The 20,077-nt window shown below is 39.0% G+C and overlaps 2 protein-coding genes across 3 annotated transcripts in view; one reads left to right on the top strand and one right to left on the bottom strand.

Annotated features, from left to right (window-relative positions):
• afap1l2 (actin filament associated protein 1-like 2) overlaps positions 1–15,237 on the top strand; it is a 48,164-nt gene extending 32,927 nt beyond the window's left edge. Inside the window, exons 6-20 of one of the 2 annotated variants that reach the window (XM_036572712.1) lie at positions 12–95; positions 2,198–2,409; positions 2,810–2,989; positions 3,080–3,154; positions 3,709–3,793; positions 3,878–3,982; positions 4,087–4,298; positions 7,235–7,380; positions 8,676–8,790; positions 9,029–9,229; positions 10,948–11,317; positions 11,478–11,651; positions 12,363–12,553; positions 12,770–12,907; positions 13,699–15,237. In XM_036572712.1, coding sequence (XP_036428605.1) covers positions 12–95; positions 2,198–2,409; positions 2,810–2,989; positions 3,080–3,154; positions 3,709–3,793; positions 3,878–3,982; positions 4,087–4,298; positions 7,235–7,380; positions 8,676–8,790; positions 9,029–9,229; positions 10,948–11,317; positions 11,478–11,651; positions 12,363–12,553; positions 12,770–12,907; positions 13,699–13,725 — 2,315 coding nt within the window. In that variant the 3' untranslated portion in view covers positions 13,726–15,237. The remainder of the gene's footprint in view (positions 1–11; positions 96–2,197; positions 2,410–2,809; positions 2,990–3,079; positions 3,155–3,708; positions 3,794–3,877; positions 3,983–4,086; positions 4,299–7,234; positions 7,381–8,675; positions 8,791–9,028; positions 9,230–10,947; positions 11,318–11,477; positions 11,652–12,362; positions 12,554–12,769; positions 12,908–13,698) is intronic. The other variant, XM_036572714.1, reaches the window with a different exon arrangement.
• Positions 15,238–15,299: 62 nt separating this feature from the next.
• vwa2 (von Willebrand factor A domain containing 2) overlaps positions 15,300–20,077 on the bottom strand; it is a 35,991-nt gene continuing 31,213 nt past the window's right edge. The window contains exons 14-15 of the mRNA XM_036572711.1: positions 19,211–19,333; positions 15,300–16,396 (exon numbers count right to left, since the gene is read on the bottom strand). Coding sequence (XP_036428604.1) covers positions 16,263–16,396; positions 19,211–19,333 — 257 coding nt within the window. The 3' untranslated portion in view covers positions 15,300–16,262. The remainder of the gene's footprint in view (positions 16,397–19,210; positions 19,334–20,077) is intronic.

The following is a 20,077-nucleotide window of genomic DNA, read 5'->3' as shown; positions in this document are numbered from 1 at the left end:
TGTTTCTGGAGGCTTTGGATGTTTGGGTATCATCACAGGGGCCAGGAATCGAGTAGAGAACTCTGACAGTGTGGTCTATGCTGTGATCAATCAGGGTATCTATTTTTCTCTGCATGAGGGGAGAATAATGGTCAATAATAATAATACTTAGAACTAACCGGAGATGTGCATGGGCCAGGGTAAAGGATGTTTATGGTGGTTCTGCTGTACTGCGATGCCAGTGATCAACTCATAGCACCTGATTTTGCATGTGCTTGCTTATGAAGCATGCCAAAGATAATCAGGTTTTATTATCTTCTCTTTCCATCAGTCTGCATGTCCTGCAAATGTCTGTCCTCTTTTCTACCTCCTCTCTAATATCTCACCATATCTAACCATCTCAAATTTCACTATAGACACTACTTTTAAGGGTAGTGCATATTTTTTTAGTATTTGTACATATTCGAGTATTTGTAAACACGAAGGAACAGATATTTGGTTGACCTCAGGAAAAGGGAAAAAATGCAAACAAGAATACGGTGTGTTCAAACTTTGGTGGTTTGTTTCAATTAAAAAGAACCCTGGTACAATCTCTCTGTTTATACAATTTATTAGTACAAGGGAGAACACTGTCATTCAAACCATGGTGCATACCAAATAAGCAGACTGAAACCTTTTGAGGAGGTCTGTCAGTCTTGGTGCAGTTCCAAATGAACTCTGATGTGGACCGAAGGCATCTATACTGACCAAACACAAAATAAACAGACGCTGTTTGGATACATACATGTGCTTATCATCTCCTCATGAGCTCTGAATTGGTAATTATAGAATTATATTTCCAATATTGTATTTATTGTAGATAATAGATGTAGTTAAGTCAAACTTATATTTTCAAAAATAATACTGTTCATTTTTACTCATTCCAATGTATTTTTTATTATTTTATTTGAAACTTTTGGCAAAAAATTAACTCCAACTGTTCAAAGCCATTATAAAATACTTGATATACACATACTACTGTACACAGTAATTGTATTATATATGACCTCACTAATGCTCTTTTGCCTGGATGTAATTAAATCTTCATGGCAATTTTCCAACAACTAGTATAAAACTTGCCCAGAGTAAGGGCTATTGGATGAGCAGGTGTCCACAAACTTTTGGCCATATATTGTATCTGCCCAATCAGTTGATCTTTTGTCTGCATGGCTTTTTGCATCTTTGAATGCAATGTCACATATGTCAGTGTGAACAAAAGAGGAAAAATTAAAATGTAACATTGCATCATTTTCTACTTTGGTCTGGACCAAGGGAACTGCTAATATAAATGCACCCTCACATGACCTTTGTCTTACACAAACTTGTACATCACCACAACAGTTTAGGTTTGTTCATTATGAGCAAAATAATCATGGCCTGTATGATATAACCTTGTTGCAGGACATATGTAGTTCTTACTTGTGATACATGTGAGCTGGTGTGTAACATTGGCTATTAAATTATAAGAACATAAAATCTGCATGATACTGACCTTATTATATGGCCTATATAGTGTTTCCCTGACATCCCATGATGCACCATAACAAATACTGGAATAGTGATTTTAACATTGGAATAACCTGGAATGGTTAAAAATGTTTGGATACCTATGCACACTACTATTTGCACTGGACCGTGGTTACAAAGAAAAAGAATATTCCCGTTAACTTGGAATTTTAGCACTAAACTTTGAACATTAAGAAGATGACATAAACATGTCATGGAAGTTATCATATGATTTCATTTAGTAATATAACAGTGTCATGTTACTGTTGCTGCTAATTGTCATGACAGATGTTTGAGAGCTTGTGTCACATGCTAATTTTTGCTACTCATACTCTAATTAGCTGTCATGATGTCAAACATTATGACATCTGTTATAACAATTCTTAGTAATCGTAACATGACACTTATATTACTGGACGTAATTTGACAACTCATGATAGAGAAAATATGACATCTTCTATAACATGTTTATGTCAATATTATGTAGCACAGTTCAGGTGTTACTGATTTGTTTCTATTAAAGTGTACTTAATAGAAAAGTAAAAAAAGGAATTCATATTCAACCCTGCATCAAGGCCTTTCTCAATCACTCCAAAACCCTTTTCCACTTTCCCTCTCTTACTTCACGCCCTCCTTATCAGGTATCACTGACTTCACTGACTTTCCTCCATAGATGATGCTGATGCAGTGAGCAGCTCTTATGAGTCTTATGATGAGGATGAGGTACCAAAGGGCCAACCATCCACAGCACAGCACCAGTGGCCATCCACAGAGGCATCTATCGAGCTGATGAAGGATGCTCGGATCTGCGCTTTCCTCTGGAGGAAGAAGTGGCTGGGCCAGTGGGCCAAACAGCTGTGCGTCATCCGAGAGAACCGTCTCCTGGTAGGTGATCTCAGAGCCAGTGTCACTGACATCCCTTCCCCATCCTCTGACTGACCCACTAATGGTCCTACTGTCCATGCTCAGACTATACAGTTACAGAGAAAGGGAAGAATGCTATGTACAATTATCAGTACTAAACATACTGTCATTGGTATTCTGTTATCTAATCTTTAGGTGCTGAGTAATGCCACTGATGCCCCAGAACTAGTTCAAAAGTTTACTAACTGAGAGCATGTTATACATTCTCATAAACTGATCTTTTCATTCTGAAGATACATTAAATATTTTTGCACTGAAAATGCAAAATGCAGTTCTCCTGAATCATGCCACTAAGGTGGTGTACTGTAGTTTAACACAGCAGAGTCAGCAATTGTTTGCATGCATTTGGTTATGTATGCAGTGCTACAAAAGCTCAAAGGACCAGACTCCTCTGCTGGATATCAGTCTGGTGGGCTGCAGCGTCATTTACAAAGAGAAACAGCCCAAAAGGAAAGAGCATAAGCTGAAGATCATCCCTCAGAGCGGGGAGGCCATCGTGCTGGGCCTCCAGAGCAAAGAGCAGGCTGAACAGTGGCTGAAGGTAAGGCTGTGAGAAAAGTGCTGAGAAAAGTGCTCAAACAGTGGCCCTCAGTTCAGACAGGTAATAATTTACTAATGTTTATCCACACAGGTGATCCAGGAAATTAGTCCCAAATCTGCAGAGGGCTCTGATATCTCTGATTCCCCCAGACTCATCTGTACTAAGGTATGAGCTAAACACAAAGGTCAGGAACTATTTTGCAGGAAATAAGTAACTAAAAACCAGTGCGTCCAGGCAATATGCAATTATAAAACAGAAAAGGAAAATAAAATAAAAATAGTTTGAGTTCTGTAATCTGGTTGGCTGAGTCAGGTTTGCCATTGTTAAATACTTCATACACAAATATGACCTCACACATTGAATTCAGTATTAATTCGCCAAGTTAAAAAACTATTGGGCTGTTCTTGGAAGAATCTGTAACTGTTGCTTGACATCCACAGGATTCTTGTAACAAACTATATTGTTTCATAAAAGAATTGTTTGTAGTGAATTGTTTGTTTATTTACATTGTTGTGAAGAATAAATAAATTATTTATTAAACATGAGTGTGTTTCATCATAGTGTATTTTGTCGCTGCGTTATAACGACAATAAACTGCTGAAGGACATACATTACAGTGGTTTCACCACAGTTAACACCCCTTAACCATGATAAAAGCACTGTAACACACAGAAAGAAACAGTGATGTGAGTGATGATATTAACTCTGTTTCTCTGCAGGGTGAGCTTAACGAGAGATACTCTGTGGCCTCAGAGAGCGGCAGCAGCACGGACAGCCATGCTGAGAATGTCGAGACTAGAGATGGTGAGACAGAGTTAATGCCTCTGTTTTTCTAGACTTCTGATTATGGAGGGCCATTTTAAGAGCTAATTTTCAATTTTCATTTAGTTAAAAAGAAATATGGTGCTGGCCTGATGCTGAGTAATCTGATGAACATTGGCAAAAAGAAGGTGTCCTCCTTGGAGAGCCCTGAGAAGTGTGTGGAAACATCAGGTAAATCAGTGCAGATATACTATAGGTTTTCTTTGACATGTTTTCTATGTATTGGACAAGACTGTCAGTGCATTCACACCTCTGCCCTCCATTCTCTCTGTCAGGCTATCTGAATGTATTGGTAAACAGCCAGTGGCGAACGCGCTGGTGTCTGATAAAGAACGGGCAGCTGTTGTTCTACCAGGACAAGGGAAAGTCTAAGCTGGCCCAGCAGCCAGTGCTTCTGGAAGGGTGTATGGTCCTGCCAGACCCCAGCCCTGAACACCTTTACTCATTTCGTATACAGATGGATGGAGAGGAGCTTGCCATCCTGGAGGTGAGCAGAAAAAGACTTCAAGTTAGCTTGTGCCTGATGTGCACATAACCAGGCTAATATGTTTTGCTGATGAAGACTTTAACATTTTTATCTTTCATGTAATCAGGTCAGAGCTTTTAGACAAAGCAGTTTATCATAAAACCAGGTAAAATGGCCGTTAATTTCATTTTAAAAGTGAGTCCCACCTCTTTAACAGAAAAACAAAACCTTGAGGTCTAAATCAACACAGAGTTCAGGACTAAAGGGAAAATGGGCTCTGAAATTGTCAAAGCATTGCAGTTGTAATGTTGAAAATACATCATAAAAATAAGAATTAAGAAATTGGAGTTTAGAAGAGGGATATAAAATAACTAATGCAACTACTAAAACAATAGCATTCTACGTCATCATTTCCTAGTGATTAACGTGACAGCCTACATGACTATAAACACACCATGTCATTTCCATATATCTAGAGGCTGCACACTTAACCTAAGAACTGTCCCCATCTAAAATTTTGCGAGCCTGCCCAATTTTTTTAAAAGACTGAAGTAAAACATTTAGTGGTAAGCAAGAGTTAACCAGCGTTTACACAAAGGGAAATAGCCAAGCACAGTTGTTCAGATGTTTGGTTCTAGTTTTGACTACTAATAAAGCCAAGCACATCCTCACTCACTCGTTTGGTCAATGTAGCCAAGGGTTAAGGGTAGGGAATCAATCTCAAAAGAATCAATTCCCTTATTCCAGGCCATCAAAAGTGAGAGCTGACTCGAACTGTGGGCTCGATTCCTCACAGGGATGTTTAGGTTTGCTTGCGCGTGTATGGGTTGTGAGATATTCTGCTGTTACTGTCTAGACAGCTTGTCTGAAAAATGCATTCTTCTAAAACACACATCAGTAGTTCAAATGTATTTTACTTTGTAAAAAGTAAAATAAAATAAAGTAAAATGTAAAATTTTAAAGAAAAAATGGCTTACAATCAAACATCTGTACAAACATCTGTACACTTCTTCCCAAAATTTCCTTGCTAAGGTCCAAGATAATTTATTTTTGACTCTTTATTTTTGCCAGATGTCCCTCTCTGTGTTTTAGTTTTTGGAATCCATCAATTCCCATCACTTGGAATCGGAATCAGAGTTAACTCCAGAATTTCTGAAATTGAACAGCCCTGCTGAGGGGCTGAGACTAACTGGAGAAATGAAAATGTAGAGAGTGGATTAATATACGTTTTGAAACGTGCCTAAAAAACATACATCTGGTATCACTTACCATGTTATCAATACTGGACAAGTTTAATGTTTTCCTACTGCTAAGTTATTGCACTCATGATGGAGCATAAACTTGGCAACGTGTTCAGTAAACCAGTTAAAACAACAGGAACACATTTCTAATTATAGATTTGAAAAGATTCATGTTTTGTGCATTGCTGCTCTCTAGGTAAGCAGAAATCAGAAGCAGAGTCTAAACAGAGGATGTAGACACACTTATTTGTATGCATTTCTGCAACATAGTTATTATTTGGACTTTTTTAAAGTTTTGATTGCTTGATTACTTGTGGAATAATCAATATAATACTTAACAACAGGAATCATGAGCCAGCCATTCAGAAGCCTAAAAAACCAAATAGAAGACAGGATATGCAAAAAGCTGCCCAAAAAAGTACAAGTATTAGAAAGAGTCTGCATTTTAACCATAATACTAAATAATACAGCATTTAAACTAAATAAATGCTGACATTTTAACTGCCGATATCATGCCTGTTTATTGTTACTGGTACGAAGAACCAAAATCTTTTTATGTAAACATCATCTGAGAAACACCAGGACAAAGAAACTACAAATCATTTCAAATTAATAATAAAGGATATTTAAATTATTTGAATTGTATGTGTATCTGACTCCCATAACTTGTAGATGTTTGCTTTTGTGGCAAAAACTCAAAGTGCTTACATACTTTAAATACATTGTATATGATAAGACTCATGATTCCATGCAATCACTGAGGCAAATAAATATGACCAGCATCGTAAGCTACAAAAGGGGCACATGTGATTTCTTGTAAACACGTGTTTTTTGCACACTTCACATGTGAAATATATGTGACATATTTTAGGGAATCTACAAGCGCCAAAAAACACTAAATCTGGCAACACTGGTGACAACCCTACTACAGTCAGCTAACTATTCACCTATTTAACTGGTAATGACAGTCCAAATGGCTACTGTAACACAAATCTCAGAGCATTTTTTCCTGACCTCACACCTCTCTACAACAGTCCAGCTGCCACACACTCTCAAACTGCACACACAGCTACCCTGCGGGCCAGTTCAGAAACCACAGATTAAGTTTCCTCACACTTTGCTGATGGAGCAGTGTTCTTCCCAAAACTCATGTCTGATGTCCTCACATTGCTAGAGTAAACCTCTGGAGTTAGTAGGACTGCCCTCTCGCTCAAACTCTAAACCGCTGTCCTCCATTCTTTATGGTACATGAGATTAATCTAAACATTGTTTAGACGTTTTTAATACTCTAAAGGCTAATGTGTATGTGGTGTGTGTATTTTGCCATCTATGTCCATAAACATGTGGTTATTAAACTGTTTGTGATAAAGTATACTCTCAACAGACAGATAAACAACTGATTTCCTGTGCACATTCCTGTGTTTAGTGTCAGGCTGCTTACATTCTATTTTTAGAAAGACATTTTTCTGTTAACGAAAAAACGCAAAATGGCAACTTTTCAGCCCGACCATGAAGAATAATGAGATTCTGCTGAACAGTATTCAACATGACTGCCATCTTCTGGGCAAACATTTTTCAGAGATGCCTTAATGATTCATTATTAGAACGTCACAGTTTGAGAAACAGCTAATGTACCAGTGCACTGCATTACTGGATTTATATATATATATATATATATATATTTCTCTTTTTTTGTGTATTCTCCTCATCTCTCAGGCAAAGTCATCTGCGGACATGGGCCACTGGTTGGGATTGTTACTCTCACAGACGGGGACCAAAACTGACCCAGAGGAACTCACCTATGACTACGTAAACTCTGAAAGGATATCCAGTATAGTCAATGCAGCCAAGACCTCCATGTAGTAAGTCTATCCCTGTCTGCTGGACATCAGTAGAAGAGCACATACATTAACAAACATGCATGGGATGTTGTGTATGGATATCTGTTTAGCTGTAGATCTAAAAGTGTTCTTGTGGCTGAACTGGAGGTCTGTGTGAGGTCTCCATTCCCTGATTCCCAGGGAGCACAACCAATGATTAAAAATTGGACAATAACCTCAGGGACTTCTTAACACATGGCCAAGTATTGGTTAACATTTTCATAAAACAAAATGTGTGAATATCAATATGTCAATATGCTATGAAGCATCATTCCAAAGTTATGGAATTTATATAGACCATTGTACCAAATAAGGCTCCGTCTGTGGAATGTAATTCTTTGTATTTCAGTAATGACATGAAAATATGGGACAGCATTTTTTGAAAAGATAAATCTAAATTTAAACATTAAGAATATGATATATATTTATAATATTCACAAGTGTAAGTTTAGGGGTTAGGGTTTGGGACAGCCATCTCCCAATAGAAAGTACCCTATAAATGATGAATTTTATATATTTAGCTTATTACTCATCATCATCTCATCTTCTAAGACATTATCCTCCTGGGTCACAGGGGTGCTGGAGCCTATTCCAGCGTTTATTGGGCAGGAGGAAACACCCTGGACAGGCCGCCAGTCCATCACAGGGCTGTTTAGCCTATCATTATCTCAATAGTATCTCAATTAATGCCCTGTGTTTAAATAGCTCATAACATAGTCCTTGTAAATATCCATGGGATACGTCGTCGTTTTTTTTTTTTTACTGTGGGACTGCAGAGGCCTGCTTAAGAACACCATATGTCTGTTCTACATGTTTCTACTTGAGGTAAAGTACAGTTTCTCACAGCACATATTAAATACCATTAAATGTGACTTTATACCTTTGTACTCAATTAGGAATATAGATAGGGAACTTTTGCTTTTACTTAAGTTATATTTTATGAAAGTGATCACTTAGATTTGAGAGTATCAGAATGTTTCATAGAGCTGATATACGGTCTTCTTACCCTTGCCTCTGTCTTATAACATCCATCACTGGGGAATGATGCTTCATATGAACATCACAGATGGAACAGTTGTCACTTTAGTGTATGGGCCATTATGTTAATACAGTGTTATATACTTCATAAAACATCTCAGGTCTGTGTGTGTGTCATGAAGTCCCTAAATAGGCAACCTTCAAATAAAGTATTACCTTCCTTGTACGGTAACCTGCTTCTGAAAACAGTGTCTGCTAAATAGGTTATTGTAATATAAATCTTTATGTGTATTACTCAGCTTAATGCAGAGGAGATATTCTGAGCCTAATACTTACACAGACACCCTCCCATCAAATCCCCACGACGCTGACGACATATACGATGATGTGGCCTCCACAGAGAATGAACAGGAGGTGAGCAGCATTGTTTTGAGTTTTTTGTTTCTTTTTCTAGTCATCAGTGACTGTCTTCATTCTAAGAACTCTGCTTAACTCCCAAAGAAGAAAAATACAGAAGGGCCCACACTGTCTGAGAGAAACAATGAGAGCGCTTTGAGAGTCACTAATGCGTCAGGACTGTGTCTGTGTTAACTGACAGGTGTTGTTGTTTTAATGTCAGTGAGTCTCTCTGTGTTTGCTGTGCAATGATCAGGATGGTCAGGAGGGAAGCAGTGAGTTGTTGGTGAGCACAGAGCAGGATGGAAAGGACAGAGTATATCTGGACCTAATTCCTGTCCGCTCCTTCCTCCACACAAACTCGGGCAGAGTGTCCCCCCAGTCCGCCCATTCTCCACAGAGAGAGCCCAGCCCCACCCCAGCTCCCACCGCTGAGCAACAGGACCCTGTGAATGAGGTCAGGACTTAAAGACCACGCCAAACCAAATGTTTGCCTCTGCCTCTGTTCTAAATCCAATGGAATATCTGTTAGCTGTACAACAATAAACAAGTGTAGCTGTGTAAATCCATCTCTTTTACTTCAGCTATAACACAGGATTCCACCTGTGAAACATCACACTAGGCTACTTCCATCTATACTTCAGCTAAGATACAGTTCAAGGTTTATCAAAAGCTGTCACTCAAATATCTGTAAGGTGCTTAATGTTAGATTGATATACTTCATTGTCATTTTGTATTAAACCTGTGGGTGTTGTTACGATGTAAAGTACTGTGATGTAGATTTATTTTAATTAATATTTATTTATATTATATATAAAACATTATAATAATTTATTTTTTTTGTATTTAGTGTGTCCACACTTTACCTTTGTTACAGCTTCAGTTCTTTTTCAGAGACCTTGGAAAATTTGCAGGGATAGTTTTTCACAACTCATAAGATATTATTTGCTTTTTAAAATCCAAGTAATCTTAAGCTCAAAACGCATTCAGTGTTACTGAAGTCTGGGTTGACCAGTCCAGTGTTCAGAAACCACCAGGAGGTTATTTGTTTGATTTGCACATTTTCTTCTTTTTTGTCTATTTCCTTTGCTCAGTAATGGCCTCTTGTAGGCTACACATCCTTTCAAACTCATAGTGTTGAGTTGTCTTCTCTCAGTGGAAGGATGGACATAAACCCCTTTAGATCTGAAGCAAGAGTGGAGCTTGATTTTCCTCTCAAAGATGAAAGCTGTGACAGTTTTGGTGGTTTACCAGGTCTTGCATGATTGTTAGGAGTCCTTAATTAATCTGTTAATAATTTTTTTGAACTCCAGTTTTGGAAACACTTGTTTTTTTCTCTTTACCTTTCCACTTCCTTATAAAAGGAGATAATCTTATATCTAATCTCCTGAAAATATCTTCTGAAAAATCAACAACTAGTTGCCATTTTAGGTCAAAATTGAATAAATAAGGGTACTTTTGCACAGTACTGTATGTTACCATACCCCTTCTCCATCTTGAAAGCCATCATCTTTAATACAACATCAAGTTTCTTACAGGTCATATTAAATTTAATCAATATATGAAATATTTCTCTTATAAGACATATTTTTTGACATAGCGTTGCTTATTATAAACATGATTTTTTAAAACAAGTCAAATAATCTGACATTGGAGTAAGACACAGGCTCCCAGTCCTGGATCCTGGAGCACCCCCTGCCCTGCACATTTTAGTGTTTTCCTGCTCTAACACACTTAGTCCCACTCAGGAAGGGCTTGTGAATGAGTTGATGAGTCGGATCGGGTGTGCTGGGAGCTGGGAAAACACAAACATGTGCAGGGCAGGTGTTACTCCAGGACCAGGGTTAGGAACCACTGGAGTAAGACAGTTTCACTAGATATAATTACTTAAAACAAGTAAAAATGATAAGACGATAACACCTAAAACAAATAAGATGAAAATAAGGGTTATTTCCTAAAATATCATGTTCTGCTGTTGTGAAAAATTGGCTCATTCCATTTAGACTGTATCTAGAATTTATGATTACATATATGCCGCATGAAACATCATTCTAGGTTAATGCTGTCTATTTTGCTTTAGTTAGGACATGGTATTAAATATACGCAGTGTGAAACATCACACTAGGCTAACCACTGTATTTCTAAAAGCATAACATTTGTTTTTCCTACCCCTAGGATGTGAAACCTGCAGAGTCCGAGTATGAAACTTCATTACCCACAACCACAGAGCACCTCAATCCTCCACCAGTCACCCCCAGATTGGATCTAGACCAGAACACATCCTCCAGTCCCAGTGCCCAGCCACAGAGCCAGCCACAGAACCAGCCACAGCACCAACAACACCCAGCACCACAGCCTCAGAGAATCAGCCTCCCGAGTCAAGATGGCCAGAAGAAGGTCACTCCCCACAGCCCCAGCTCTCCTCGAAGTCAAATCCACAGTCAGCAGCACACACCTTCACACATACCCCACAGCCCCCCAACCTCCAGAGGAAGGGCTGCAAGCACTGATAGGTTCTTCGACAGACTGAAGCCTTCTGCAGCAGGTAACAACCCAGCCAGCAGCAGTTTCATACAGGCTCTTTCTGTTAATTTCTATTTACTCAAGTTACTGTGCTATTTGTCACTCATGCACTCCAAACTTTTGCTTTCACTATTTGAATCTGGACTATAACTGAACTCTGCTCCACATTCTGCCCTTTGCAGCAAGCTCGGGGTCAATCGAAGTGAAACTAGGGAAGAACCGGACGGAGGCCGACGTGCGACGCTTCACAGATGAGAGAGACCGGCTGGAGCGAGAGAGGGAAGAGGTCAAGAACACCCTGGCCACGCTGAGGAAGGAAAGACGGGAAGCGAAAGAGGAGCTGAGCTCCTGCCAAGGTACACAGTGCCCTCTAGTGAACAAGTTCTTCTTCCTTACTCCACTGACAAATGACAGTGAATCTCAGAATTTGTTGTGCTTTTTGAAAAGCATGTGTTTTAAAGGATGTGCGATTTCTAATCTTTAACCAACTTGGATATGTGTATATAACAGACCATATTTTGTGGTAAAAAAAAATTTGCCTTAAATACAGCTTGCGTTCTTTTCATGAGACTTGCATTTAGTTTTTCAAAGATATTAGCAAAGACATTTTCCACACCTCCAATGTTTAGTCTTAGAAGTTGGTTGAATTTTCTGCTTCTCACGATCAAAGTAATCCCAGACATATTCAGTGAGGTGTTGAGTTCTGGACTCTGGGGTGGTCAGTACATTGTTCTGAGAACAGCGGCTTTTTATTTGATTTGCAAAATTTTCATTGTTTCATTGTTCCTTTTTGTCTGTTTCCTTTTCTCAGTAAGAGCTTATTGACAGCTAAACATCCTTTCAGACACATAGTGTTGAGTTGTTTTACTGCCCAGCTATCATTATCCAGATGGTAGAAATGTATATTGATTAATTGCTTAAAAAACACATCTGATGTGGACTACAACACTGATATAGGAATCAATGGACCACACCCACTTCCATGGTTACATTCCAACTTTATAGTCCTTCCAACTACAGCTTTGTGTATAAAGATCTGAACTGTCTTATTATGCTGTCTTTCATAGACCCCTCTAAGCAGGCTTCTCTGGAAGCGTTTCTGAAGCAGAGGGAGGAGGCATGTCGAGAAGCAGAGCGCCGGAGAGTGGAGGTGGAGCTCAGGCTGGTTGAAGTGAAGGAGAGCTTGCGGAAGGTGGAGGCTGGACCCTTTACTTTGGGCACCACAGTGGACAGCGGCCTACTGGATACACAGCCCACTGTATGTGTGCTCACCACAGCGGCACCCTCAAATATTTCCTTACTGACTGTTCAGAAGGGACAGATTTCCTAAATAATTAAGGTTACCATCAGAACTACAGCCTATTTTCAGTCACATCATAGATCAGTCTGAACTGGCTACTGCAGCCACTGCATTGAGAAGAAAATGACTGCATGGCTTTACTAGATGCTGATGTGTTGTCCTCTTTCTTTTCAGCCCAAGACAGTCCCTCCTGCCCAAACGACGCCTGTCAACAATGGGGACTCTTCACCTGTGAACTCGGCCACAGCACTGAAGAACAGGCCTTTGTCTATCATGGCACCCAGCAAAGGAAACGTACTGCAGAAAGCCAAGGTGAGAAGCCTTATCTGAAAGCCCAGACATTCCCCTGTTTCATATGTATGATGCAGAATGTAAATAATTTGACAGGGAGTGTTTCTGATGTTTTGGTTCTGTGGTCTGCTGGCTTTGAAGTGAAACAGTAACTATGAGGTGAAAGTGCAGAAAGTCATAAATTAATAATACAAATGTATTGGGTGAAATATCATCAACCATTTTAGGGTGCTATAAATAGACATTTTATTTGATAATTAACATCTTTTGCACTTGATTACTCCTTGAGGTCACTGACAGATATCACCAGTCTCTCCCAGGTGACACTTTTCTAGACCGAAAATACAGTTTTCAGTTCCAGCTTCATTTGGGGGGTTTTGCTTTGATTCCTCTGCAAGTGAAGTACGTCCTCAGTGGAGCTCACTTCAAAATACTTACTTCTGCTATCAGCAGTCATTTCATCAGTAAATATAGCCTCTACCATTTATGTTCATACCACCATGTTTCACAGATGTGAAGTGGTGTGCTTTGGATTATGAACAATTTCTTGTTTTTGATCTGTTGTGGTGCTGTTTCTGATCAATTTTCAGCCTCATGAAGGTCTGATTTACTGGCCTGGGCACTTTTCCATCCACATTTAGACAATAGCAACAATAAACTCCAGATGAAGACTAGATAGAATGAACTTTAAATCTATTCTTTGCTTTCTTAAGCATGACAAAGACACAAAATGGCATTCTGCACTCTAACCTCATAGTCTTTTTTTCTTTTTATGGCTTTAGTGTTTGACCTGAACACCTCTTTCTTTGCAGGAGTGGGAAAAGAAATCGACAACCTAAGCATAGAATTGGAAATGGAGAATGTTTAAATGTGACATGAAGACTCTCAACTAACACAGCCTCTGGTCAACTCAAGCTGTATTGTCTGTTTGGGCCAGGGCTGATGGCAGGAAAGGAGAGAAGGCACGCATTCTTCACCCTGCAGTTTACGCCCCCTCAGTCATCATGCCACACCCCCTTTTTTTGCTTCTACTCCAATGAGAGACTGCAATGGTACTGCTTACTGCAAGCAGCTTATCAAAGATAATGCTGTTGTCCCCTGCATTTCTCCAACAATGCCACTGGACACTGTTGAAACAATCTATTTAATTCTTTTTTTATATGAAAAGGGAGAAATTTAAATACATTTTTTATAACAGACATAAGCACATTACAGAAAGGAGCATTTTTAAATACATCTAAGAGATGTTAGAAGATGGGAGAACTTTGAGAGCCATTAGTTTTTTCATTGCAGCAAGCTACAATGTGTCGCTCATATGGTTAACTATTTGGTACAGTCTAGATTGTAGCCTGGTTTATGTATGCTGGTAGGCTAGATGTAAATACATATTACAAAGCAGTTCAGTTTCATTTGACATTACTGTATGCTAGCAAAAACATGCACTTTTTATTCAAATAAAAATCAGTACTGACAGAAAGGCTTTATATGTACCAACATCTCTTAATACTCTATAATCAATATCTCAAACTAAACATCGCAGATGAAAAGGAAAATTTCTCAATTTTTTTCCCAGTAGGTGGCACCAAAAACAAGCATAATTTGTATATACAACATAACATTCACATGACAAGTTTACAATTCTGAACCACAGTAGGTCAGTAGGTGGCACCAAATGACAAGTATGATTTATATGTACATTATAAGGTATCCAAATTACTTTGGAAAAAAAGAGTAATTTAATAATTTTACAATTCATAACCACAGTAGATATGTTTACAAAATGTACTTATGAACTGTTCCTCCAATAGGTGGTGCCAAATTAGTATGATTTGCATGTACAACATTATAAGCAATCTAAATGACTGTTTAAAAAAAAGAGACATTTAATAATTGCACAGTTCATTAGCACAATATATAAGCATGTAAAATAAATATTTAAAATGCGCCTCCTGAAAGAGGCCTTATGTAACAAAGGTTTTCTGAACATCAAACATTGACATCACAAACCGTTCTGAAACTTTGTCAGTAGCCTATATAGCACTGTGCAAAAGCCAGAGACCACCCTTCATTTTTTCAATTTCAAGTCAAAACAGCCGTTAAGTACAGGTTATTCATTTTCAGGAAATATTTCTCAAGAAATGAGATGGTTATTCATTTCATCTTCATTCATTAGACTTTTTCCAGAGCTCAAACATCTAATGTTGTGGGACTGTTTCTGATCGATTTTCAGCTTCATGAAGATCTGATTTACTGGCCTTGGCACTCCACTCTTGCTTCAGATCTGAAAAAATCCACACGTGTTTCTGTCCATCCTTCCACTGTGAGAAGACAACTCAATACTATGAGTCTGAAAGGATGTGTAGCTGTCAAGGAGCTGTTACTGAGAACAGGAAATGGACAAAAAAGATGTATGCTAATCAAACAAAGAAGATCTTAAACAAAAAAAGTTCTTAAAACAATGGACTGACCACCCCAGAGTCCAGATCTCTACATCACTGAGTGTGTTTGGGATTACTTGGATCATAAGAAGCAGAAACTACAAGCAACTAAGTTCTAACTAACTAACAGTTCTAAGACTGAACTTTGGAAGTGTGGAAAAATGTCCCTGCAGATTTCTTAAAAAAAATGAGAGCAAGTCTTCCAAAAAGAGTGGAAGCTGTAATAAAGGTGGACACACTAAATACTGAAAAATGTATCACATTTAGTTGTTGAAGCTTCTGTGTGATTTTCAGTTAAATATAGGTTTTCTGCTTTTCCTGATGCTGAAAAAATAATAACTTGTACTAAATTTTGACAGGAATTTAAATAAATGATAAAAGGGGGTCTCTGACTTTTGCATAGAAATGCAAAAAGAAATGCACCTGAAATGGACCTTAAGCAATGCATATGAAAATGATGTGAGCACCTGATAATTATGTCCTGATAATGGACAACATATGAAAAACATAGAACATTTATATTAAAAAAAACTCCTGACATAAGGCACTAAAAGCATTTTTTAATTGACAGGCTGCAATTTTTTTGTTGTGTTACAATAATTATGTCTTGCTTTTACAGCTTTAACAGCTGTATGTTTAAAAAGGCCTGATGAAGAGCAGTCTTTAAAACTGTAAAAAAAGGAAGTGGCTTCCCCCGCCTCCTCACAGGGAGTGTAATGATATGTTTACTTGTCTAGTGTAATGATGACAGAGCCTGTGATGAATGTTGCTGCAGCAAGTCTGAGGATTCTCACTAACTCCAATTTCCTGCACTAAATAGCTCACAGTAAGCCAGGCAAAATACATACTTCCCTTTAATGTTTCCCTTTTCTCCTGGTAGGTAAGCTGTGACGCTCTCTAAGGAGTGAGTAAGAGTGTGGAATGCCCTGTGTGGCTCATCATTGTGATCGGCCAGCATGTCTCCTGCGGTGTTCTCTGTAGCGCTGCAGTAGCTCTTTGCTGCTCGTTCTTTGGCGGCGTCTCTGTGCTGCAGGTTTAGGGAGGTCTCCTCTGGAGGGCTGCTGTCTACTTCCTGTAGGGGAATGCAAAATGTACTGGTTCAGTAATGGTTTCTCCACATAAACAAAGCACAGATCAACACAGCACAAACAATGCTATCAACCAAAGCTTTCAAAAGACTCAAAGCAGATGATCAACAACATACACAATATGAACAAAAGTATTGGGACACATCTCTTAATCATTGAGTTCAGGAGTTTTATTCAGTCCCATTGCCACAGGTGTATAAAATCATGCACCTAGCAATGCAGTCTGCCTTTACAAACATTTATGAAAGAATGGTGTGAAGATCTTTGGGAGGCTGGGAGGAGTGAGGACACTAGGAGCAGGGGGTGGAGACACAGAGCTTGCCTTTTACTCTGGAAACAACACGAATCGCTCAGCTTTCCAGCCAGCATACAAAATTAAAGAGCACGCTCGAAGGGACTTTGCAGTATTCCAAAATCAACTGTGAGTGGAATTATTGAAAAGTGGAAGCATTTAGGAACCATAGCAACTAAGCCATGAAGTGTCAGACCACGTAAAGTTACAGAGCAGGGTCGCTGAGTTCTGAGTTACATAGCGCATAAAAGTCTCCAACGCTCTGCTGACTCAATAACTGCAGAGTTCCAAACCTCCTCTGGCATCAACATCAGCACAAAAACTGTGCTGGGAGTTTCATGACATGGCTTTCCGTGACTGAGCAGCTGCATGCAAGCCTTACATCACCAAGCACAGTGCCAAGCGTCGGATGGAGTGGCGTAAAAAGCACACCGCCACTGGACTCTGGAGCAGTGGAAACATATTCTGTGGAGCGACGAATCACGCTTCTCAATCTGGCAGTCTGATGGATGAGTCTGGGTTTGGCGAATGCCAGGAGAATGTTAGCTGCCTGACTGCATTGTGCCAAGTGTAAAGTTGGAGGAGGGATAATGCTATGGGGTTGTTTTTTAGGGGTTGGCCTTGGCCCCTTAGTTCCTGTGAAGGGAAATCTTGATGCTTCAGCATAACAGGACATTTTGGACAGTTGTATGCTTTAAACTTTGTGGGAACAGTTTGGGAAAGGCCCTTTTCTGTTCCAGCATGACTGAGCCCCAGTGCACAAAGCAAGTCCATAGAGACATGGCTGGGTGAGTTTGGTGTGGAAGAACTTGACTGGCCCACATAGCCCTGACCTCAAACCCACTGAACACCTTTGGGATGAACTAAAACAGAGATTGCAAGCCAGGTCCTCTTATCCAACATCAGTATCTGACCTCACAAATGCCCTTCTGGGTGAATAGGAACAGTTCCCACAGACACACTCCAAAATGTTGTAGAAAGCCTTTCCAAAACAGTGGAAGCTGTTATAGCTGCAAAGGAGGTGGTGGGGGGGCAACTCCATATAAATGCCTATGGATTTAGAATGGGATGTCATAAAAGCTCCTGTAGGTGTAATATGTATATGTCCCAATACTTTTGGCCATATAGTGTACATTAAGTGCCTTCAATAAAGTACAAAATACTGTCAAAATGTCTTCAATACAAATGAGCACGTTAACTTACAAACCACATTTCTAAAAAAGTTGGGACATTTTGTAAAATGCAAAAAAATTTATTCTCTGGAAACTTCATTTAACTGACAAAAGTACAAAGAAATCACTTTCAGTGTTTCTGGCTGACCAACATGATTATATTTTGTGAATATATACAACTTTTGAATTTGATGCCTGCAACACACTCAAAAAAGTTGCGATGGGGCAAAATATAAGTGAAAAGTTTACAGGATATTCAAGTAATACAGTTTTGAATGGTGTAAGGGAGTCTGGAGAAATCTCAGTCTGTTTAGGGCAAGGCTGGAAACTGTTGAATGTGCATGACCTTAGAGCCCTCCAGACAGCACTGCATGAGAAATCATCATGCTACTGTGTAAAATACAGCCACATGGGCTCAGGAGTACGAAAAAAAACGTCATTTAACACAGTCCGCCACTGCATCAAGATATACAACTTTAAAGCCCATTACACAAGGAGAAAGCCATATGGCAAATCTATGAAGAAACACCGCTAAGTTCTCTGGGCCCGAGCTCATCTCCAACATTCTGAAAGACAGTGGAAATGTGTTCTGTGGTCAGCAGAGTTTACATTTCAAACTGTTTTTGGGAAAAATGGACATCAAGTTCTCTGCGCCAAAGACCAAAGGAACCATCCAGACTTTTATCAACAAAGGATGAAAAGCCGAAATCTGTCATGGTAGAGGCTGCATCAGTGCCCACGGCATGGGTGACTTGCATATGTTTGAAGGTATCACTGATGCAGAGGCGTATATTGGGATTTTAGAGAGACATCTGCTGCCATCAAGATGACATCTTTTCCCTGGAAGTCCATGGTTATTTCAGCAAGACAATGCCAGGCCTTATTCTGTATGTGCTACAACAGCATGGCTTGTCTTGACTGGCCTGCCTGCAGCCCAGATCTATCTGCTATTGAAAATGTACGGCGCATCATGAAGAGGAGACAGACTGTTCTGCAGCTGAAGTCTTGTATCAAGCAAGAATTTGTAAAATAAATTCCACTTGCAAAACTTAAACAATTTAGGCAAAATCTACTCCTCCTAACAACTAAATAGCTGTTTTATGTTAACAATACCTTTGAAGGTATTTAATCTTACTTAATTGAAAGGAAACAGCTAGAATATTCAAATTTCAAAAAAGGTGCCCATAAAACTTTTCATAGAAAGCGCTCTGCAAAAATATAGTCACCGTCATATTTTGTCAAAATTTGATAATGTAACACACATTAAATATTAAAATAAATACATACAATGCACAGGCACAAAATGGAATTCATGAACAGCTATTAATACAGACGTGTCTCGCAGTGAGGGCCCTCCCAGCCTCGGCATTCACAGCGATAGCTCCTGTTCAGTAGGACACAAACGCCGTCGTTCATACACGGGTTGGGCCTACATAGGTTCACCGGCTTCTTCACATCTACAAAGAGAGAAAGAGAGAAGAGAAATAAAAAGCTTTACATGGACTATTACTGCTGACACTTACTGGGCCTGGAAAAGAGTGATGACGTGTTGAAAGGTGAACCTCCGGGCCTTTCATCATGGTTATAGCTGAGGAGTACTTTCACCAAAAAACTCTCTCAGAAGGAACAGGATGCACTTTGTTTAAACTCAGAGAACATCATACAAAGATTTAGGCTGGATTCTCTTTGGTTATTAATGTGTTTTTTGCTTTTTTTTACTCAGTGGATGGATAACAGATTTTATCTGCCCACACAGATGTTAGCCTTTACTCATCCAAGAACTTGTAGACCTACAATTTTACATTAGACTGAATTCATAGGTGGCATAGCACCACTGTTTTAACCCTTTCAGACTCCAGACTCATTATTCTCATTTATGTAAAATAACTACTCAGTTACTACTAACACACATACAAAAGATGGTTCTTCAAGGGTTCTTTAGTACAACCCCATTTCCAAAAAAAGTTAGGAGGCTGTGCAAAATATAAATGAAAACAAAATGCAATGACGAGCAAATCATTTAAACCCTACATTTATTTGAAAATAGTACAAAGACAACATATCAAATGCTAAAACTGAGAAATTTTGTTGTTTTTTGAAAAATATATACCTGTTTTGAATTTGATGCCAGCAACACATTCCAAAAAAGTTGGGACAGGGGCATGTTTAGCACCGTGGTGCATCACCTCTTTATTTAACAA

Source organism: Colossoma macropomum, unplaced genomic scaffold (genome assembly GCF_904425465.1).
Source record: "Colossoma macropomum unplaced genomic scaffold, Colossoma_macropomum, whole genome shotgun sequence".
Classification (NCBI taxonomy): domain Eukaryota; kingdom Metazoa; phylum Chordata; class Actinopteri; order Characiformes; family Serrasalmidae; genus Colossoma; species Colossoma macropomum.
The sequence above is the reverse complement of the archived record's forward strand: the minus strand, read 5'-3'. Positions and strand labels throughout refer to the sequence as shown.